The sequence below is a fragment of the Symphalangus syndactylus genome, chromosome X (genome assembly GCF_028878055.3).
Source record: "Symphalangus syndactylus isolate Jambi chromosome X, NHGRI_mSymSyn1-v2.1_pri, whole genome shotgun sequence".
In the NCBI taxonomy this organism is placed as follows: domain Eukaryota; kingdom Metazoa; phylum Chordata; class Mammalia; order Primates; family Hylobatidae; genus Symphalangus; species Symphalangus syndactylus.
The window spans coordinates 75,882,125-75,906,297 of record NC_072447.2 but is presented as its reverse complement, the minus strand read 5'-3'; the positions used below and the strand labels follow the sequence as shown (position 1 = coordinate 75,906,297).

At 40.7% G+C, this 24,173-nt stretch overlaps 1 protein-coding gene across 2 annotated transcripts in view; it reads left to right on the top strand.

The window, feature by feature from the left end:
• The window catches only part of OPHN1 (oligophrenin 1), a 383,582-nt gene that overhangs the window by 218,969 nt on the left and 140,440 nt on the right, over positions 1–24,173 (top strand). For both annotated transcript variants that reach the window (XM_055266931.2, XM_055266932.2), the window contains 5 exons: positions 226–317; positions 4,629–4,707; positions 7,394–7,427; positions 7,940–8,002; positions 8,903–8,977. In XM_055266931.2, the coding sequence (XP_055122906.1) occupies positions 226–317; positions 4,629–4,707; positions 7,394–7,427; positions 7,940–8,002; positions 8,903–8,977 (343 nt within the window). The remainder of the gene's footprint in view (positions 1–225; positions 318–4,628; positions 4,708–7,393; positions 7,428–7,939; positions 8,003–8,902; positions 8,978–24,173) is intronic.

Sequence of the window (24,173 nt, the reverse complement as noted above, 5' to 3'; positions counted from 1 at the left end):
TGAACAATTTCTCCTGGTCTCAGCCATTGATTCTTGGAGCGGGGAGAAACCATCTGCCATCTTGCTGCAAATACTGTTTGAAGGGACAAGATTCTCAGTGAGTGTACACATTGCTCCTGCTGCCTTGACCAGACGCCTTCCAAGTGACACTGAAGACACTGTAGGAAGCAGAAACAGCTTCTGTGTCTTTTTAAAAATTGCCTGTTAATTCTTGTTTCATATCAGGGGCCCTTGGACTTAACACTGAAGTACTGTGTGAGAAGGAAGACGGAGTCTATCGACAAGAGGTTCTGTTTTGACATAGAAACTAATGAAAGGTAAGCTGTGCCGCTGTGAATTGGCAATGTCCCCACGTGCCAGATGCTTAGGCTGGGTAGGTCTTTTATTTTCCTCCGTCATCCCACGTTGATGACAATGAGTAAGTCTATTCAGGACTTTGTTGTGAGTCTATTCAAGCCAGCTCTTCTGGCTGCCCTTCCCAGGGATCCCTGCTAGACCTGGCCCAGTGCTGCTTTTCTCTGTGCAAGCTTCTATCAGCTTTGCCTCACTTGCTCTGGGAAGAAAAAGTCTCTCCTGGGATTTAATTTGCTATCAGATGTGCGAAAGGTCAACATTTGGTGATCTTGCAAGAAGGAAAGGATAATAAAACTCATTGTTTGTTAAATCTCCTAATATCACAAAAAGAACAAATGAATTGGCACACATTTTTGAGGGAGGGAAGATGGGGTGGAGGGTCGTGGGTGTTATTAGAAAGTCATTTCCCCCCATTTGGTGCAAAAATGATGCAGACCTTCCCTACTTTACAGATACTCGTATGAACTGGAAATAGTGTGATTATCACCTTTCAGACCTTACAGCTAAGGCTTGCACATTTTGGACTTCGTTGTGTTTGTTTCTCCCCAGTGCCCTCTTTTTTTACTTGAACCTGAGCAGTTTTATCAGAGGAGAATTTTAACCATTAAAATTTCAAATCAGTGCATTTGGCATTATTGTGGAGAAAGACATGCTTTATAGTTGGGTGGTTGTACCAAAATAAACAGAATAAATCTGTTTCTAGATTTTATCTCAACCTTTTATTTCTATATGTTGGATACTTAGTAATAGAATAGAATTTTGCAAAATGATCAGATTGCTAGAGAGGAACTTGAAGGGTGAATTACAATATCATACGAACAAAACTAACAGTGACTGGGATCATAACAATCAGACTAAATGATGAGGGCATTTTTTTAAAAATTGGGGAATAAAGGACTTAGCTTGTTTCCTTATTTCAAAATTGAGAGATTATTATTTGACCCTCACAATTTCTATTTGTGAATCTATATCATTTCTTTGTTAAAAATGGATGATCCCAATTGAGGTGGCTCTGAAAGTATATATTGTTGCCAGTAACCACGAGACTGTCACTCATTTTCCTGATAGCCTCAGTTCCAGTAGGAAGGGGAAAATTACTGTTGGCTGTGGCTTCCCTTTTATTCAAATAATATCCCCAACTCAAGCAGTTGCAAACAGTTTGTCCCATGGTTAGGGGCTAGGATCAATTTATGTTTCTTGTACCTGGTGCTATGCCTGGCTCATGATAAGTACTAAATTTGATGTTTATTTTTAAGTGTGTTTTTTTCTTATCCCAGAATGCTGAAGAATTTTTGACACTAGAACCCAGGGATTAAAGTTTTGATGCATCTACACTTTTAGTTATTATATACTGTGCACTTTACAAAACATTCCCTCATTTAATCTACCCCCCATTTTACCAGTGAGGAAACTGAGACCCACATACATTTAACTGACTTGCCCAACTAAAGTCACATAGCAAATGGTGAGGCTGAGCTCAAACCCTGGTCTGTAGGTCTTCAAAGCCCATGCTGGTTTCTTTTTGTTTTTGAGATGGTGTCTCTCTCTCTTGCCCAGGCTGGAGTGCAGTGGTGCACAACCTCCACCTCCTGGGCTCAAATGAGTCTCCTGCCTCAGCCTCCCGAGTAGCTGGGACCACAGGCGTGTGCCACCATTTCCAGCTAATTTTTGTATTTTTAATAGAAATGGGGTTTCACCATGTTGGCCAGGCTTGACTTGAACTCCTGGCCTCAAGACATCCACCTGCCTCGGCCTCCCCAAGTGCTGGGAATATAGGCATGAGCCACTATGCCTGTCTCCATGCTGTTTTTAATTTTTTTGTATTGTCTATTATAAGCAGAAGAAACAAGCTGCAAAATAGAGCGTTAAATATAATAATGAACAGGTGCTGAGGCCCCTCTCTGCATGTGGAGTCTTTTGAGTGACATGACATCTGCTTTTCTGGCTAGTCAATTTGATATAAGGAACAGAGTCAGGCTTCCTAGCAGGCATCAGGCAGCTGTACTCACATTCCCTGGAGCACAGGGCAAAGGGCTCTGAGCCACTTTTTCTATGTCAGGAAGAGAGAATAAGATTTTTTATTTTTTTAACTTTTAATTTTTTAGAGAGAGGGCCTTACTCTGTTGCCCAGGTTGGTTTGCAGTGGCACAGGTTCAAGTGATCCTCTTGCCTGAGCCTCCTGAGTAGCTGGGACTGACAGGTGTGCACCACCATATCTGGCTAATTTTTTATTTTTTGTAGCTATGGGGCCTTGCTATGTTGCCCAGGCTGGTCTTCAACTCCTGGCTTACAGTGATTCTCCTGTGTCAGCCTCCCAAAGTGCTCATATTACAGGTGTGAGTCACTGCACCTGGTTCTAAATTTAGGCTCTTAGCAGTATTTAAAATGACAGGCTCGTAGCAAGGCAGAGCTTGAAATGTTTTAATAACAGCAACAACAATAATTGTAATAATAATAAAAACAATTGCTAACATTTGCCAAGTACCTCCTTTGTGACAGGCACTGTTATCAGCCATTTAAGTGTATAATTTCCTTTAGTCGTCACCACAGTCACATGAGGGAGGTGATGTTATTTGAATTTTGGTTTGTGAATCTGTATCATTTTTGTGTTAACAATGGATGACTCCATTCAAGATGGCTGTGGAAGTATATATTGTTGCCAGTAACCACAAGACTGTCATTAAGAGGTGCTTTAATGAAATAAGAGAAGGTAGGACAGGAACCCCATTATTCCAGCAGGTAGAACAGGATTCCTATGATATCAGTAATGGAAAGGACCTCCCAGCTCCTGTGTTCCAGCACCCTTTCAGATAAAGAAACCGAGGTCTAGAAAGGCCTAGTTACTTATCCAGGGTGGCTGAACTCTCTTGGCATTGCTTTTATCATTCTACGACTCTAGGAGAGGTCTCATCTTATCACAGAATTTGTGGAAGGAACAATGTTTTCCTAATGGCTCAGCAAGCCAAGAGAATGCAAGGAGACTTTTTATACCTTGCATAAAGTATGGTTAATTTCAAAATTCCAGTTGAGTCACAAAGATCTAAAAAGACCATAAAGAGCATAACAACTTGGGATATCTCTGGGTAGTTAGTAGTGTCTTAGTCCATTTGTGATGTTATGACAAAATACCTGAGACTCAGTAATAGATAAACAACAGAAATTCATTTGTCACATTTCTAGAAGCTGGAAGTCCAAGCAGTGCCCTCCAGAGAGCACCAATACCGTGTCCTCCTATGTCAGAAGAGATGGAAGGGAATGAACCTACTCTTTCAAGTTTTTGTAAAAGGGCCTTCATGAATGGGAATTCATGAGGTTCTACCCTTATGACTAACTCACCTCCTAAAGGTCCTATTTCTTAATATCATCACATTGGTAGTTAAGTTTCAACCTATGAATTTTGGGGAATATTCAGACCACAGCAGGTAGCCTGCAAATAAATAGAATAAAACAGGGTTTGAAGCGGTGTGCCAGGCAAAGAGGCCTTATATTGTAGTAGTGAAGAATATGGCTGCTGGACCAGACTTTCTGGATTTAAGTCCTGTCTCTAGTAGTTCCCTGCTATATGACCTTGGATAATTACTCTGTGCCTCAGTTTCCCCTTCTGTGAAATAGAGATGATTATTATAACTGCCTTATTGTATATATTAATTGAGTTAATATACATAGTTTACTTGGAACAAAATTTGTCACCTAGTAAGCGTTCAGTAAATATTAGTTGTTTTTATTAGTCATAAAATTGCTTGTTAGCCAAAACACCTCCTCCCTGTGTCTTAGCCAGTACTCATGTTGTTGAATTTATTCCAACTCAAAATGTTTCTTGGACATCGCAGGTGCTAGAAGAAGCAAAGCCATTTTACTGAGAGATGAATGTGCCTGTGATGTACATGTTCATTCCTAGAGCTCAGACGAAGTGGCTGGCTTCCAACAGAGTAAGGCAGTGAGAGCCTTTGTTTGGTTCAAGCACAGTGGGGCCAATTTAGGGCCAATTTAGGTGTGCATTATGGAGGCGTCTTGACAGTTACCTTCCTATTTCTTGCAGGATCTTGGCACAAGGCCACCAAGATACCACCCCCGCCTCCATGCTTCCCAAAGTTACTGTTCTCTAAATTGCCTATTGTTTTCTTGAGTAAAAGAGATTTTGAAAAATTAGTGTTCTGTAGGCCTATGCTTGTTCAGTGTGACGACCTCCAGGGCAGAGAGGGACCCTAGATCACAAGACTCCATTCTCTCAGATGAATTTTCTGCTTTATACTTATCATTTTTTCCCCCCTCAGGCCAGGAACCATCACTCTGCAGGCCCTTTCAGAAGCTAACAGAAGGCTATGGATGGAAGCCATGGATGGGAAAGAACCTGTAAGTTACCTGACACTGGGGAAACCTTCCCAGCATATGCCAGTGTATGAGTGCCCTCTAGTGGTATCAGTGGGTTTCAGACAATTAAATGGTAATGGATTGTTTGGTCTCAGTTTTAGAGCTGTAAGGAATTGTTTCCACATCTCTCAGCAGGTAAGGCAACTGGAGTTCCAGAAAGGTTGAGGGACTTTTCTGAGACCACCCTCAGAGAAGACATCAAAACTGGGCTTAGAATGCAGATCTCTCAGCTCCCTGCTCTAGTGTTAGACTACGTAGCTATGCCCATAAGCTTTTCTTCAGAAAGAATTAAGCCATTTTTCAGGTTATAAAATCAATATGTGTTAATTAATTAGTATGTGTTAATATGAAAAATAATTGCTATAGTTATAAATAAGCACTTATTGGACATTTATTCAGAATGATTTTTCTGCCTCACCCTTATACCACCAACTCAGCTTATTCTCTTTGAGGGTACAGCTGGTAGCGGAGATGGCATTGCCATCCTGTATCACAAGAGGTATCTTCCATTTAGAACACTGTTATGCAGGAGGACAATCCCTTGAAAGAGTTACTGATTATCATCAAGCGACCAATAGGAACAGTTGGAAATAATTGAAAAACATTCTGATTTCTTAGTGGCATATGAAATAATATCAGCTTCCTGGTGTTGGAATTCCAAAAGCCTGGATATAGGTACTAGTTCTGCCATTAAATGGCTATGTGACCCTGGGCAAATCATTTCACCTCTCTGAGATTCAGTTTTCTTCTCCTCAGTAAAACGGCTTTAATAATTTCTTTCTACCTATCTCACAGGGTTGCTTAGAAAAACCAGATGGAAGTCATCTTGTAAACCACAATGTGCTAGCCGATCTGAGTGATGGGATACAAAACTCCTAAGATCTAGCAGTGTTCAGATACAGTCTTATTTCTTTGCTTTATTCAAGTGAAAAACTGGCTAGGAGGGAAAATGCATTCCAGGTTTTTCTTTCTATGCATCCTCAGTATCCTGGAGAATTTAGAGGGGTAACTAGATCCCAGATTGCACTTCTAGTAAACTGGAAGGTAGCAGGAGAGACTTGGCATTCTGAAGACTGCCATCCAGAAAATATTCCAGCACTGTCTTCCTTCTGTCACCTCCCAGAAACCTGCTGCTGAACTCTTTCATGCTTGTGACGTTTCTGTAGGCAGATGCTGGGAAGCTCAGCAAGGCATTTATCTTTCAATTCCCTCTCCCAAGTTTGCTCTCCCTTTAGGTTTTCAAAAATCAAAGGATGCAGATGGCTTTCTGTGGAGAATGATGTGAGCACATGGGCCCACTGAATGTGGATCCATACCAACTTGATCATGGCAGATTTTTCCACAAATCCCTTGTTTAGAAAAGTAGCAGCAAAGGCTGGCTGGCACAGAAATATCTCCCACTGAAATATCTGTGGACATACACACATATGCAGAACTTATTTTAAGGAGAGGCTGTTCAAACAGACTCTTAACAGATGGCATATGGAGGGCTCATTTCCTGCAGCCTCACATTACTAATGTTGTTGCTCCTTTACTAAACACTCCAGTTCACTAGTCTTACAAATCTCGTCCATGCCTTTGCCTAAACTGTCAAAGAAGATCAGGGCTTGAAGAAATGTTTGCTCCAACCCTGATCACTTTACTGATACAAATTTTGAGATCTGGAGAATGGAAAGGGCATGCCCAAAATTTCCTAAGAGGTAGAGGTAGAGCCAGGACTAGACTTCAAGAGTCAACAATCTTCTTTCTGGTCTCTCACATAGCTATCACAGCGCATACTCCAAGACAACACAGACAAATCTTGGTGTAGTCATGGATCTCTTTCAGATGGACATTTGCCTTTCCACAGAGAAGTATTCATCAACCAGTCTTTGAGGGTGGGAGATTGGTGTTAGGAACATTTAAATTTTATGATGCCCGTTAGACAGGTACATAGCCATGAGGAAAACACTTTCCTGGTCTCTTGCTTTAATCATAAAAATGCCCCAGGTGTTACATAAGTAAATATCTAAGATGGATTGGCTACAACTGTAGCTATGGTGAACTGTGTGAAATTCAGTGTAATTTTCAGGGCTTGTTCAAGTATTTTCTTTCTTTCTTTCTTTCTTTCTTTCTTTCTTTCTTTCTTTCTTTCTTTCTTTCTTTCTTCCTTCTTCCTTTCTTCCCTTTCTTTCTTTCTTTTTTTGTTTTTTTGTTTTTTTGACAGAGTCTCACTCTGTTGCCCAGGTTGGAGTGCAGTGGTGTGATCTCAGCTCACTGCAGCCTCCACCTCCTGGGTTCAAGAGATTCTCCTGACTCAGCCTCCCAAACAGCTGGGATTACAGGTACATGCCACCATGCCTGGCTAATTTTTGGATTTTTGTAGAGACGGGGTTTCACGATGTTTACCAGGCTGGTCTTAAACTCCTGACCTCAAGTGATCTGCCCGCCTTGGCCTCCCAAATTGCTGGGATTACAGGCATGAGCCACCACGCCTGGCCTGTTCAAGTATTTTCTAGCAATCTTGGCAAAACGGTTGTGTTTAGCCCACTTGACTATCTTTTTAACATCCTGGAGTTTCTAATCATTTTTAATGCCTATCTGGGGAAAGATATTTAATATTATGTTCTCTGTTTTTCTATATCGATTGACAATAGCCATGGATCTTTCTCTTTATCTTCTTTTGTAGATCTACCACAGCCCTATAACAAAACAGCAAGAAAGTGAGTCACTCAAGTTTTTGGTCTACTAGCATTATAAACTGCCAACTGTCCTATTCGTAGTAAATACCATCATTAATGATGTGTACTACTAATGCAAGTCTGAATATGGATGCCTTTGTGTGAAATCAAATTCAGCCGTATATTTTTTAAATGTGTCTGGTAATTGAACTAAGGTAGACACTTTGTGTTAGCTTACATCGTGGGTAGAGAAACATATCCTTCCTGTTCTGGAAGCATGACAGAAATTGTATTTTTAGGCTAACATTTCACATATGACTTTGCTCATGCTGAAAGCAGGCAATGCAAAGGGCTAAATATAAGTATTTTGTTTTATAAGAGTTAAAATGTTAAACCTCCCCTGAAAAAATGAATCTTTCCATTTAAGGGTGACTGGAAATGAGCAACCAAAAACCCTTAGCTCTCTCAATGCAGTCCCTTTGCATGGTCATTAAATGTTTAATAGGTGACACCTGTTGCAGCAGGATCTAACTCTTTTCCTTTGTTTGAAACAGTGGAGCTAAATGAAGTGGGCTTCAAGTTTGTCAGGAAGTGCATCAATATTATTGAGACCAAAGGTAAGATCTGAACCATAGTCTTGGCATTGTCTGAATCTGGTCACTCTGATTTTATCCTGGGCAATTTCTCTGAAGTAGCATTTTAGGAATGAAGACTGTTTATAAAGCTTGTGTAGTAGGTGCAAGCTAGAAAATTTCAGAAAATTCTAAACTAGTGGTATGCAAGCATATTTGGATAATTCGTGGATTCCTGCTTTTAAAGAGCTTGTAAGTTTATAAAGTATTCTCAAATAGTACCTGGCACTCCTTAAGCAGTGTCATGATGGTTCTATCCTAAATGATAAAGAGTTCAATTTCTGCCACAATACATACTGGTATAAAAATTGATGGCGGCAGAGCCAAACTCAGGGAGATGTGGAATCAGCATTCTTCCTGGTTGCCGATACTCCCTGGTTTCCTTCTGGGGATATTTAGACTGTGGGCAAGTGTAGTATGTGAATCAAGCCTCTTTGTCCTTTGAAATGTTTTTTTTAGTCTTTCTTGGTGCAGGAAATGGCCTTTTGTTTCACAGCTGCCTTACTCCAGCCCTCTCCTGATTTATATCACTGCTTAGAAGCAACTTGAGTGTTGATCCTTCCTCCTTTTTCAATTAAATGAACTTATTTCTAAGATGGCAGCACCATTCTCAGCTTTCTGCTGCTGCCCAAACTAAGCATATGCTTCTATTTACTATAGAGTTTGTTTTCTTCTCTTCAGATTAATGAGGACTTGGTACACTCCAAGTGAAAGGATGGATAATTTGGAGAGATGCTTTAGGACTATTCTCCTGTTACAGGGAAGGCTGGAGAACTTGGAGTATGTAGTGTGACCCCTTCCTATCTGAATTGACTCTAGTGTACCAGGGGGAGATGACAACTCTAGCTATACAAGTGAAATTAACCTGATTTTTTCCTCCACTAGGGATCAAGACAGAAGGGTTGTACCGCACTGTGGGCAGCAATATTCAGGTTCAGAAGCTGCTGAATGCCTTTTTTGGTAACAATTTTACTTTGATAATTCTTATTGGGAGTACTTTATGTGTTACAAAGAAATGTGACTGAAAGAGAAAGGAGACACTGCTAAAATGTGGTAGAATAGTTGAAAAAAGTATTTTCTAAAGTAAAACATACACATACTTGCCCACCCTGGGCAGAGTCAATCATACCTTGAAAATGGCTGTTATCTCTCCTTCCTCATATCCCATTCACTGCAGAAACCCTCAGCAATCCAACTTCTTCCCCTACATCTCAGCTGGAACTGCGTGGCCAGGCTTAGTCGGTATCTTCTTACCAAATCCAGTGAATACTTTTGAGTTTCTGTCTTACTTGATCTCCTCATTGACCACTTTCTCTTTTTTGAAACTTTCTCCTTACATGACTTCATGACTTCCATAACACATCAGCACTCTTCTGATTCTTCTCACATCTTTTTTTTTTCTTGAGACAGGATCTAGCTCTGTTGCCTAGGCTGGAGTGCAGTGGCATCATGGCTCACTGCGGCCTCAACCTGAGCCTCCTGAGTAGCTGGGACTATAGGCGTGTGTCACTACACCAGGCTGATTTTACATTTTTTTGTAGTGATGGGGTCTCACTATATTGCCTAGGTTGGTCTTGAACTTCTGGCCTTCAATCATCCTCTTGCCCTTGCCTCCTAAAATGCTGGGATTACAGGCATGAGCCACAATGCCTGACCTCTTCTAACATCTTATAGGATTCCTTTTCAATAACTTGCTGAACCTTTATCTTTCTGTTTTTTACAGCTTGACTGAGTGTTTTCTATAGTTCTATCTTTGTTCTTGGTTTACTTCTTTTTTAAGATATGTTTTTCTATTGATTGATTTTTTTTATTCTGGTTATGGCTCACATTTTTGTTTCTTAAAAAAACATTTCTTGTAATCTTTATTAGTTGCTGGATATTGTGACTTACTGAATGTCTTGATTTTGTTGATTTCTTTTAAAGAGGACTGAATTTTGTTTTGTGGGCAGTTATTTGTGGATCAATTTGATTTACTTGAGTCTTCTTTTTAAGCTTTGTTGGGCCAGATATAAAGTATCCACCCCCAGGTAAGGTTGTTGAGCTCTTTTTCTACATAGCTCACTCTTCTCTGGTACTGTGCTTTGCTAATTATAGCTGCTTCAGCCTTTCTAAACTTTGATCCTTATCTCTTCAGCTGAGCAAGACTTCCATGCTCAGCTTGAGTTCCCACTCCATCTGCTGCAATCTAAAAAGTGCTTTTAAGAAGCAAGCTGTGGAGAAGGTAGCAGTTATCTTGTTTGTATCCCTCTTCTCAGAGTCATAGTCCTGTGTTGTCCATTGCTCAATAACTACATGCAGGAGTTTCCTATATACTGTCCAGTTTTCTAGTTGTTACAGCAGGAAGGCAAGTCTGATACCAGTTAGTCCACCATGGCTGGCAGTGGTATTGTCTCTTTATGCTTTTTACTAGCACCTCTATGCTGACAACTCACAAAATCTCTGTTCCAGACATCATCTGATGAGTTCTAAATGCAAATATTCACTTGTCCACTGCACCTGTGCTTCTCAGTCATATTAAGGTCATGGCACATATCAGAATGATCATCTTTATATAACATGCTCGGGTAAGTGGACATCACTGAGGCTAGAAGCCCTAAAGGCTGAGGGAATCAATATTGGAGTCTCTGCACAAGCTGTCTTTATGTAGATGGTTCACAGGTATCTACCTGCATTTCTCTCCCTGCAAACCTACCCTTCTTCCTTTCGTGGGTGGCAGTGAAGCATCTTGTAAGCTGAGTTTTCACAGTGTCAGAGAACACATTGAGTGTGGAAAACTGCAGTTTGGATAAAGTACATACTTTTTGGTCCTTACTGTGATGCATAGCTAATCTCTCACAAGCCTGCAGGTCTGACAACCAACCCTACTCACATCTGAGGATGTTACAGCACTCAGTCATAGCAGGTGTGGTTTTTGAATTCCAGATTATGTCATTAGTACCTCAGCATCTGTTTTCATTAATCACCTTACATTCTTGACCTTTAAAATTTTGGATTGCTTATTCCTGCTCAATTTGCAACCCATCTCATTAGCTAAGGACAGTTTTTCATATGTAAGTCAGCTGACAGCATGGTCCAGCATATTGAATCTCTGAAAAATTATTGAACTCAGATATTTATTCAGATAACTATTGAAAATTCTGTTTCCAGTATCACTACATTCTTATATCTGTTGTATAATAAGCTAAAAAATGCCATGCCAGGCATCCCACTGATTCTCTTATGGGCTTTAATAGGACTGAGGTGGCTCCTTCAAATCACACATGGCAGTACGATTTGATTCAAGTATTAAGGAAAGTGGTAGAGTTGGTGTATTTCATTTATTCAAAACCATCCTCCAAATATTAACTCTCATAGGAATATCTAAAATATAGACCAGGAAGTTCTAGATATAAATATTGACAGATACAGTATAAAACTGTTAACTTCCTTATTTGTATATGAAAGTGGCAACCCCGATCCTTGCCCCAAATGTATGAAACTCCAGATATGGTGATGATCCTCATTCATTTATTCATTGAGCAAATATTTGTGTGCCTACCCGAGCATCAAGCATTGTGTTTAGGGCAGTGGATTGAAAAGTGAACATATTCCCTGTGTTTTCCACCTTTGTGGGGCTTACATTCTACTGGGAAACTGTCTCTCAGTTACCTTTCAATGTCTAGTTATGTGGAGAGACCTTCCTTCTAAGTTTCTTTCATGTGATGTCCTCTGGCATGTCTCACTGGGATCCTCAAAGCTGTCTTGCTTCTTTTCACCCTTTCCTGATCTAGTCTCATACCACTAGGGGCTTGTTGCCTTGGCTGCATGTGGACCCATCATGATTTATCCTGGAGGGTGAACATCCATTGCGTTTTGGTTATGTACCATCTCTCCCTCTTTTTTTTTTTCTTATGTCTCATGCTCTATGCTAGTCAAAAGGATACTTCTTGTTATTTGTTTTAACCTAAACAACCCTATGACATCTCCTATAACTTGTAAATGTAGGCTTTCTTCTATCGTTTACTACACAAAAGTTTGTCTTTTTGGGAAATAAAATATAACACAGAGTATAAAGTCAAAGGCAACACATTCATAATCAATAGTTATTTTCAATCACGCTGTTGGTTGGTCACATTCCTTGCCTACACCAGATTTTTGTATGATGCTTTATGTTAATAGGTTTTATGTGAGGATTAGAATCTTCACTGGTGCTGGATCCATTGTAAGCCACCTTGGCACAGAGAAGCCAATCTGATTATCTCAGGGACAACTTGGAACCTCGTGTAAGAGTTCTGTTTCAGAAGGGGAACATCACACACCCGGGCCTGTTGTGGGGTAGGGGGAGGGGGGAGGGATAGCATTAGGAGATATACCTAATGTAAATGATGAGTTAATGGGTGCAGCACACCAACATGGCACATGTATACATATGTAACAAACCTGCACGTTGTGCACATGTACCCTAGAACTTAAAGTATAAGAAATATATATATAATAATAAAAAAAACTTTAAATCATTAAAAAGAGTTCTGTTTCTCTTTCCTTTATCAAGCTATAACTATCTTATTAATGAAAATGCCCCCCATTGTCATTTTAGTCTTAATAATCATGTTGTGCTCCAGAGACTCTTAAGTATTTCACAATGGAGCAGATGGGTGAGATGGGGCATGGACAACAATGAGACTGGTTGTATCAGCAGGGGCTCTTGATAGAGTTGAGCTTGGCTGGCAGCCATAAACAGGAAAGTGTTGTTCCCACAAGACCCTTACCATGCCAGAGGCCTATGGATCTAAACAGAAGAGGACCTGCTGTAGCGAGTGAAGTAACAAGTCACTTGTAAGATGTTATTTATGTTATTTTCATTTCCTGTTTAGATATTTAAATTTCTCATTTCATCATTATGGCATTAGAATAAGATACGTGGATTTCTCAGAAACTAAGTGGAATACCTAATATATATAGACAGATAATAGAGTAGGAATATGCATACAGTCATTTTTCCATTTTCTTTTTTTTTTTTTTTTTTTTATTATACTTTAGGGTTTTAGGGTACATGTGCACAATGTGCAGTTTTGTTACATATGTATCCATGTGCCATGTTGATTTCCTGCACCCATTAACTCGTCATTTAGCATTAGGTGTATCTCCTAATGCTGTCCCTCCCCCCTCCCCCCTCCCCCCACCCCACAACAGTCCCCGGAGTGTGATGTTCCCCTTCCTGTGTCCATGAGTTCTCATTGTTCAATTCCCACCTATGAGTGAGAACATGCGGTGTTTGGTTTTTTGTCCTTGCGATAGTTTACTGAGAATGATGTTTTCCAGTTTCATCCATGTCCCTACAAAGGACACGAACTCATCATTTTTTATGGCTGCATAGTATTCCATGGTGTATATGTGCCACATTTTCTTAATCCAGTCTATCATTGTTGGACATTCGGATTGGTTCCAACTCTTTGCTATTGTGAATAGTGCCGCAATAAACATACGTGTGCATGTGTCTTTATAGCAGCATGATTTATAGTCCTTTGGGTATATACCCAGTAATGGGATGGCTGGGTCAAATGGTATTTCTAGTTCTAGATCCCTGAGGAATCGCCACACTGACTTCCACAATGGTTGAACTAGTTTACAGTCCCACCAACAGTGTAAAAGTGTTCCTATTTCTCCACATCCTCTCCAGCACCTGTTGTTTCCTGATTTTTTAATGATGGCCATTCTAACTGGTGTGAGATGGTATCTCACTGTGGTTTTGATTTGCATTTCTCTGATGGCCAGTGATGAGGAGCATTTCTTCATGTGTTTTTTGGCTGCATAAATGTCTTCTTTTGAGAAGTGTCTGTTCATGTCCTCTGCCCACTTTTTGATGGGGTTGTTTGTTTTTTTCTTGTAAATTTGTTTGAGTTCATTGTAGATTCTGGATATTAGCCCTTTGTCAGATGAGTAGGTTGCAAAAATTTTCTCCCATTGTGTAGGTTGCCTGTTCACTCTGATGATAGTTTCTTTTGCTGTGCAGAAGCTCTTTAGTTTAATGAGATCCCATTTGTCGATTTTGGCTTTTGTTGCCATTGCTTTTGGTGTTTTAGACATGAAGTCCTTGCCCACGCCTATGACCTGAATGGTATTGCCTAGGTTTTCTTGTAGGATTTTAATGGTTTTAGGTCTAACATATAAGTCTTTAATCCATCTTGAATTAATTTTTGTATAAGGTGTAAGGAAGGGATCCAGTTGCAGCTTTCTACATATGGCTAGCCAGTTTTCCCAGCACCATTTATTAAATAGGGAATCCTTTCCCCATTTCTTGTTTTTGTCAGGTTTGTCAAAGATCAGATAGTTGTAGCTATGCGGCATCATTTCTGAGGGCTCTGTTCTGTTCCATTGATCTATGTCTCTGTTGTGGTACCAGTACCATGCTGTTTTGGTTACTGTAGCCTTGTAGTATAGTTTAAAGTCAGGTAGCGTGATGCCTCCAGCTTTGTTCTTTTGGCTTAGGATTGACTTGGCGATGCGGGCTCTTTTTTGGTTCCATATGAACTTTAAAGTAGTTTTTTCCAATTCTGTGAAGAAAGTCATTGGTAGCTTGATGGGGATGGCATTGAATCTATAAATTACCTTGGGCAGTATGGCCATTTTCACGATATTGATTCTTCCAACCCATGAGCATGGAATGTTCTTCCATTTGTTTGTATCCTCTTTTATTTCATTGAGCAGTGGTTTGTAGTTCTCCTTGAAGAGGTCCTTCACATCCCTTGTAAGTTGGATTCCTAGGTATTTTATCCTCTTTGAAGCAATTGTGAATGGGAGTTCACTCATGATTTGGCTCTCTGTTTGTCTGTTATTGGTGTACAAGAATGCTTGTGATTTTTGTACATTAATTTTGTATCCTGAGACTTTGCTGAAGTTGCTAATCAGCTTAAGGAGATTTTGGGCTGAGACAATGGGGTTTTCTAGATATACAATCATGTCATCTGCAAACAGGGACAATTTGACTTCCTCTTTTCCTAATTGAATACCCTTTATTTCCTTCTCCTGCCTGATTGCTCTGGCCAGAACTTCCAGCACTATGTTGAATAGGAGCGGTGAGAGAGGGCATCCCTGTCTTGTGCCAGTTTTCAGAGGGAATGCTTCCAGTTTTTGCCCATTCAGTATGATATTGGCTGTGGGTTTGTTGTAGATAGCTATTATTATTTTGAGATACGTCCCATCAATACCTAATTTATTGAGAGTTTTTAGCATGAAGGGTTGTTGAATTTTGTCAAAGGCCTTTTCTGCATCTATTGAGATAATCATGTGGTTTTTGTCTTTGGTTCTGTTTATATGCTGGATTACATTTATTGATTTGCGTATGTTGAACCAGCCTTGCATCCCAGGGATGAAGCCCACTTGATCATGGTGGATAAGCTTTTTGATGTGCTGCTGGATTTGGTTTGCCAGTATTTTATTGAGGATTTTTGCATCAATGTTCATCAAGGATATTGGTCTGAAATTCTCTTTTTTGGTTAAGTCTCTGCCAGGTTTTGGTATCAGGACGATGCTGGCTTCGTAAAATGTGTTAGGGAGGATTCCCTCTTTTTCTATCGATTGGAATAGTTTCAGAAGGAATGGTACCAGTTCCTCCTTGTACCTCTGGTAGAATTCAGCTGTGAATCCATCAGGTCCTGGACTCTTTTTGGTTGGTAAGCTATCGATTATTGCCACAATTTCAGAACCTGTTATTGGTCTATTCAGAGATTCAACTTCTTCCTGGTTTAGTCTTGGGAGGGTGTATTTGTCGAGGAATTTATCCATTTCTTCTAGATTTTCTAGTTTATTTGCATAGAGGTGTTTGTAGTATTCTCTGATGGTAGATTGTATTTCTGTGGGATCGGTGGTGATATCCCCTTTTTCGTTTTTTATTTCATCTATTTGATTCTTCTCTCTTTTCTTCTTTATTAGTCTTGCTAGTGGTCCATCAATTTTGTTGATCTTTTCAAAAAACCAGCTCCTGGATTCATTAATTTTTTGAAGGGTTTTTTGTGTCTCTATTTCCTTCAGTTCTGCTCTGATTTTAGTTATTTCTAGCCTTCTGCTAGCTTTTGAATGTGTTTGCTCTTGCTTTTCTAGTTCTTTTAATTGTGATGTTAGGGTGTCAATTTTGGATCTTTCCTGCTTTCTCTTGTGGGCATTTTGTGCTATAAATTTCCCTCTACACACTGCTTTGAACGTGTCCTAGAGATTCTGGTATGTTGTGTCTTTGTTCTCGTTGGTTTCAAAGAACATCTTTATTTCTGCCTTCATTTCATTATGTACCCAATAGTCATTCAGGAGCAGGTTGTTCAGTTTCCATGTAGTTGAGCGGTTTTGAGTGAGTTTCTTAATCCTGAGTTCTAGTGTGATTGCACTGTGGTCTGAGAGACAGTTTGTTATAATCTCTGTTCTTTTACATTTGCTGAGAAGAGCTTTACTTCCAACTATGTGGTCAATTTTGGAATAGGTGCGGTGTGGTGCTGAAAAAAATGTATATTCTGTTGATTTGGGGTGGAGAGTTCTGTAGATGTCTATTAGGTCCACTTTATGTAGAGCTGAGTTCAATTCCTGGATATCCTTGTTAACTTTCTGTCTCGTTGATCTGTCTAATGCTGACAGTGGGGTGTTAAAATCTCCCATTATTATTGTGTGGGAGTTTAAGTCCCTTTGTAGGTCACTGAGGACTTGCTTTATGAATCTGGGTGCTCCTGTGTTGGGTGCATATATATTTAGGATAGTTAGCTCTTCTTGTTGAATTGATCCCTTTACCATTATGTAATGGCCTTCTTTGTCTCTTTTGATCTTTGTTGGTTTAAAGTCTATTTTATCAGAGACTAGGATTGCAACCCCTGCCTTTTTTTGTTTTCCAGTTGCTTGATAGATCTTCCTCCATCCCTTTATTTTGAGTCTATGTGTGTCTCTGCACGTGAGATGGGTTTCCTGAATACAGCACACTGATGGGTCCTGACTCCTTATCCAGTTTGCCAGTCTGTGTCTTTTGATTGGAGCATTTAGCCCATTGACATTTAACGTGAATATTGTTATGTGTGAATCTGATCCTGTCATTATGATGTTAGTTGGTTATTTTGCTCGTTAGTTGCTATAGTTTCTTCCTAGCCTCGATGGTCTTTACAATTTGGCATGTTTTTGCAGGGGCTGGTACCGGTTGTTCCTTTCCATGTTTAGTGCTTCCTTCAGGAGCTCTTTTAGGGCAGGCCTGGTGGTGACAAAATCACTCAGCGTTTGCTTGTCTGTAAAGTATTTTATTTCTCCTTCACTTATGAAGCTTAGTTTGGCGGGATAGGAAATTCTGGGCTGAAAATTCTTTTCTTTAAGAATGTTGAATATCGGCCCCCACTCTCTTCTGGCTTGTAGAGTTTCTGCTGAGAGATCAGCTGTTAGTCTGATGGGCTTCCCTTTGTGGGTAACCCGACCTTTCTCTCTGGCTGCCCTTAACATTTTTTCCTTCATTTCAACTTTGGTGAATCTGACAATTATGTGTCTTGGAGTTGCCCTTCTCGAGGAGTATCTTTGTGGCGTTCTCTGTATTTCCTGAATCTGAATGCTGGCCTGCCTTGCTAGATTGGGGAAGTTCTCCTGGATAATATCTTGCAGAGTGTTTTCCAACTTGGTTCCATTCTCCCCATCATTTTCAGGTACACCAATCAGACGTAGGTTTGGTCTTTTCACATAGTCCCAAATTTCTTGGAGGCTTTGTTCATTTCTTTTTATTCTTTTTTCTCTAAATTTCCCTTCTCTCTTCATTTCATTCATTTCATCTTCTATCAGCGATACCCTTTCTTCCAGTTGATCGCATCTGCTACTGAGGCTTCTGCAATCTTCACGTAGTTCTCGAAACTTGGCTTTCAGCTCCATCATCTCCTTGAAGCCCTTCTCTCCATTGGTTATTCTAGTTATGCATTCTTTTAATTTTTTTTCAAAGTTTTTAACTTCTTTGCTATTGTTTTGAATTTCCTCTCGTAGCTCAGAGTAGTTTGATCGTCTGAAGCCTTCTTCTCTCAACTCATCAAAGTCATCCTCCATCCAGCTTTGTTCCGTTGCTGGTGAGGAACTGCGTTCCTTTGGAGGAGGAGAGGTGCTCTGTTTTTTAGAGTTTCCAGTTTTTTTGGTCTGTTTTTTCCCCATCTTTGTGGTTTTGTCTACTTTTTGTCTTCGATGATGGTGATGTACAGATGGGTTTTTGGTGTGGATGTCCTTTCTGTTTGTTAATTTTCCTTCTACCAAACAAGACCCTCAGCTGCAGGTCTGTTGGAGTTTACTAGAGGTCCACTCCAGACCCTGTTTGGCTGGGTGTCAGCAGCGGTGGCTGCAGAACAGTGGATTTTCGTGAGACCACAAATTCAGCTGTCTGATAGTTCCTCTGAAAGTTTTGTCTCAGAGGAGTACCCGGTTGAATGAGGTGTCAGTCTGTCCCTACTGGGGGGGTGCCTCCCAGTTAGGCTGCTCAGGGGTGAGGGACCCACTTTAGGAGGCAGTCTGTCCGTTCTCAGATCTCCAGCTGCGTGCTGGGAGAACCACTACTCTCTTCAAAGCTGTCAGTCAGACAGGGACATTTAAGGCTGTGGAGGTTCTCGCTGAGTTTTTGGTTGTCTGTGCCCTGCCCCCAGAGGTGGAGCCTACAGAGGCAGGCAGGCCTCCTTGAGCTGTGGTGGGCTCCACCCAGTTCGAGCTTCCTGGCTGCTTTGTTTACCTAAGCAAGCCTGGGCAATGGCGGGCGCCCCTCCCCCAGCCTCGTTGCCGCCTTGCAGCGTGATCTCAGACTGCTGTGCTAGCAATCAGCAAGACTCTGTGGGCATAGGACCCTCCGAGCCAGGTGCGGGACACAATCTCCTAGTGTGCCGTTTTCCAGGCCCGTTGGAAAAGCGCAGTATTAGGATGGGACTGACCCGATATTCCAGGTGCCGTCTGTTTCCCCTTTCTTTGACTAGGAAAGGGAACTCCCTGACCCCTTGCGCTTCCCGAGTGAGGCAATGCCTCGCCCTGCTTCGGCTCGCGCACAGTGCGCTTCACCGACTGTCCTGAACCCACTGTTAGGCACTCCCTAGTGAGATGAAACCGGTACCTCAAGCAGAAATGCAGAAATCACCCGTCTTCTGTGTCGCTGGGGCTGGGAGCTGGAGACCGGAGCTGTTCCTATTCGGCCATCTTGGCTCCCTCCATTTTCATAATTAATGTGAATTATTCAGCATCTGGAGACTTAACTTTAGCATTAAATTCACATATATTTGGGCAAATGAGATAATAAATACATTAATCAGAAATACTTTCACGTTATGTGACCTCTTTGTTTGAATGAGAAATTCAGAGTCCCCTAGCAAATAAAACAAAAACATACCACACTCCACTTCAGGAGTTGCAGAACTTGAACTCTACGTGTTAATCTTTAAAGCAACTGTGTATGTTAACCGTTTTTCTGATACTGTCGTATTATGTGATCTTTAGCTTTCCATACATATCAAGATACTTTATTCATAAAGCCAGATCCTTGTATATGTGTGTATATGTATACATGTATGTCATAAATAAATTTTATATAGGTTCAATACATTAATCATTACTATACTTACTACTTTAAATACATTGATTATTCTCAAGTCATGCTTGCTTTGAAATAGTACCACTGGAGTTTGAAGTAATTTATCAATGGATATTTACTGTTACCCTTTCCAAATTATTTCCCATTTGCATTTGACTATGAAACTGAGTTCAAAAACTTTTAGAAATACAGTTTGTGATATGAATATTTGTTCCTTTTCTATTATTTTCTCAATATCTGAATAATTGATAGCAAATGCATCTTTAGTTCTCACCTGACATAATGCCATTTCCTAGCATTCTTGTAAGTATGTAAACAGTAGGATAGGAATTTTTCTCTTAAAGGTATTTTAACTTAGCAAAAATAATTTCAGTTGTTGACATATGAGTCTAGCAATGCTGTTATCCCACCTGCTTCCTGCTGCAGAGTTTCTGACTTAGGGAGAGTCTTTCAGCTATGTCACCATAAATGAGGATCCAGGGGATTGTTTGTATTAGTTTCCTAGTGCTGCTGTAATAAATTATCACAAATTTAATGGCTTAAAACAATACAAATTTGGCCGGGCACGGTGGCTCATGCCTGTAATCCCCGCACTTTGGGAGGCCGAGGCGGGCGGATCATGAGGTCAGGAGATCGAGACCATTCTGGCTAACATGGTGAAACCCCATCTCTATTAAAAATACAAAAAATTAGCCGGGTGTAGTGGTGGGCGCCTGTAGTCCAGCTACTCGGGAGGCTGAGGCAGGAGAATAGCGTGAACCCGGGAGGCGGAGCTTGCAGTGAGCTGAGATCGCGCCACTGCACTCCAGCCTGGGCGAAAGAGCGAGACTCCACCTCAAACAAACAAACAAACAAACAAAAAACCAATACGAATTTATTCTCTTATAGTTCTGGAGGTCAGAAGCCTAAAATCATTCTTCTGGAGCTAAAATCAAGGTGTCAGCAAGGCTACTTTTTTTTTTGGAGAAGACAGTCTGTTCCCTTTTCAGCTTCTAGAACTTTCCTTGTCTCATAGTCCACTTTAACAACACCAGGCAGCGTCCCTCTCATGCTGCCATCACTCTGGTTCTTTCTCTTCTGCCTTCCTCTTCTGCTTTAAAGGACCCTTGTGATTACATTCATTCCACCCAGATCATCAGAATAATCTTCCTATCTCAAGGTCATCTGATTAGTGACCTTAAACCTATCTGTAACCTTAATTCTCTATTGGCATGTGACTTAACATATTCCCAGGTTCCTGATATTAGGATGTGGACACCTTTGGGAACCAGAAATCTGCCTACTACATACACTATTCCATTCAGAGTTTTAGGACACTCCCTCTGATGCTGTTAAGTGGACCCCGAGGTCATTCTTGATTCTTCCTTTTTGGAATCCGTGGTAAGACCTTTAGGCAGTGGTTATCTTACTGACCTATGACTCACTGTGACGTTCTCACTTACTTCCTCAAAAGGAGCAGAAATAAATTCCTTTCATTGGCATATGACATCTGTTAGGGAGTGAATGTTTGTACTTCTCCCCCATTTATATGTTGAAAGTGACTCCCCAGTATTGGTATTGGTATTGGAAGTGGGGCCTTTGTGGAGTAATTTGGGTTGAATTAGATCATAAGGATAGGACCTTTATGAATGGGATAAATACCCTTATAAGAAGATGCCAGAGGGCTAGCTTACTCTCTTTACACCATATGAAGATGTAACCTGGAAAAGGGCCCTCATCAGAACCCAACCATGCTGGCACCCTTATCTTAGACTTTCAGCTTCTAGAACTGTGACAAATAAATTTATGTTGTTTATAAGCCACTCAGTCTCTGGTAATTTGTTATAGTAGCCTGAAATGACTAAGATACCATGTTTTCCAAGATGTCTCAGCTCTTTGCCAGCCAGAGTATCATTTACACTTTTCTCTGGAGAAACTTGTTCTGTACTCAGTCTGTTCACTTTTTTCCTATGGCACTTCTTTTTGCCACTAGCTTTTTTTTTTTTTTTTTTTTTTTAACCGTAATATTGTCAAACATGCTGTATCCCAGAGCCAGTTTCAGGTGATCTGCCTGAAATGGATTGTGGACCCAGAGCAACCAATTTACCCTCTTGATTTCTGTTGGTAATACTAGGATCCCCAGAGCCCCCATTTTGAGCCAGGTTAGGCAGATGAACTATGCCCTGAGCATCTCTTATGTCCTGCAGTGTTCATTCTTTTCATTCATTCAACATAATATTCTTGAGTACCTCCTAAGTGCCAGATACTGTATCAAGTGGTAGGGATGGAACAGTGAAGAATGGGGACAGAAATCACTGGCGTCCTGCAACTTAGTGTCTAGCAGCAGCTATAGTTCATAGATACAGTCATACATTTTTCTCCCAAAATAAACTCTGGAATATCCCAGATTCGGGATTCTGTTGATCCTCACTGGCAGCATAAGGACATGAAGCAGTATAGGAAACTGGAAAAGAGAAACCATAGTCTTCCCCTTGGAAAAAAGCAGCCTATTTCTTAAACCAAGATCTTTCACCATCTTAATGTAAAGCACATAAGGAGAATATATTAACTTTGGGAGACTGTAACAGTTTTCCTTTTCCTGATGTGTAATGTATACCTTATTTCATCTGCTTGAACTCCATTGGCTTTCAATTTTTTCCAGGTCTTATTGTTTATCTTCTGCCTTGCCTCATGATCCCCTTTCTCCTTTTCTTTAGCCTTGTCTTACAGCTCTCTCTCTCATTCATTGATTCACACAACATTTATTCAATGCATAAGCTAGTGTTTAGGGCTACTGCTTACCTCCCTTTCTCTTTTTTCTCTTATTCTTCACATATCTCCTTTGCCTCCTATTCTGACATGCTTATACTATGACTAGCAACCCGCTTTCATAAAATCTTTTCCATGAGCATACATTGGAACCCTTCTAGATACAAGTAGCCAGACAAGGTGATCATAAATGAAAGACTAGTTTTCCCTATATCAAATGTAGCTGTCATCTGGGAAAACCGCATTTACAAAATTCCCAGGTAGGTAGTACATGCTCTGGCATTTCTCTGTCCATGTTTCTTCACTAGACGCCTGGATCTCTAAGAATCTGGTATTCAGCACAGTGGCTGACACATGGGAAATATTTGTGGAATTAATGAATACTTTTTGTGATGCATGTCTCTTCCTAGAGAATGTTTGCTTTTCTCAAAAACATGAACCATTCCGTACATGGTTGTATTTTGTTATGCTACTGCGCAGAGTTTCTGTTGTATGTAGTTTCACAAAATATAGCTTTTGTTAATCTCTGCAGGTAGTATTAGGACCACCAAGTTACCTGAACTGACATGTAATTAATATTTGCAAATAACGATAATAAGCAGCAAATCAGTAGGATTTTCCCATGGGAAGCCATATTTCTCAAAGATTTCTACATCCTAGTCAGAGGTGATTCTTCATTTAAACTGTGTAGATGATAATGGGCAAAGGGAAATTGTAGCTTCTTTTCTCTGTCAGAGGGCATGTTTTATTTCTTCTTCTTGTTGCCTTCATCTTTTCCTCAGTGCTTCCTTTGTTGACCGGATGATCACATCCAGCTTTAAAACCATTCATGGGCATCGTGGCTCAAGCCAGTAATCCCAGCACTTTGGGAGACTGAGACGGGCAGATCACTTGAGGTCAGGAGTTCAAGACCAGCCTGGCCAACATGGTGAAACTCCATCTCTACTAAAAATACAAAATTAGCCAGGCGTGGTGGTGGGCACCTGTAATCCCAGCTACTCTGGAGGCTGAGGCAGGAGAATCGCTTGAACCTGGGAGGTGGAGGTTGCAGTGAGCCGAGATCATGCCATTGCACTCCAGCCTGGGCAACAAGAGTGCGACTCTCTCAAAACAAAACAAAACAAAAACATTTGTACCTGAATACAGTGTTGCTCCATCTTCCCACCCCTTCCTTTTTTTTTTTTTTGAGACAGAGTCTCGCTCTGTCACCCAGGCCGGAGTGCAGTGACATGATCTTGGCTCACCACAGCCTCTGCCTCCTGGGTTCAAGCGATTCTCCTGCCTTAGCCTCCCAAGTAGCTGGGATTACAAGCACGTGCCACCACACCTGGCTAATTTTTGTATTTTCAGTAGAGACAGGGTTTCACCATGTTGGCCAGGCTGGTCTCGAACTCTTTACCTCAGGTGATCTGCCAGCCTCGGCCTCCCAAAGTGCTGGGATTACAGGCGTGAGCCACAGCGCCCGGCCCCATTCCTCTTTTTGACTCATTGCCTTTTATTTTTTTATTTTTTGTTATTATTATACTTTAAGCTTTAGGGTACATGTGCACAACGTGCGGGTTTGTTACATATGTATCCATGTGCCATGTTGGTGTGCTGCACCCATTAACTCGTCATTTAGCATTAGGTATATCTCCTAATGCTATCCCTCCCCCATCCGACTCATTGCTTTTTAAAGCATGCTGTGGTCTCCCTCTAGTGGAGAAATTGCCATTTCAGAAAGAAAAAAATTCACAGTCTAGAGTCAGGTTATATTTGTTATGCCTTTATATTTGAACACCTTGTAAATTGCTGCTTATCAGTCAACTTTCCGTTTAGGTGTTGTAGAGTTAAAAACAATTTTTCTTCAACTCTCGCAAGTTCTTAGTC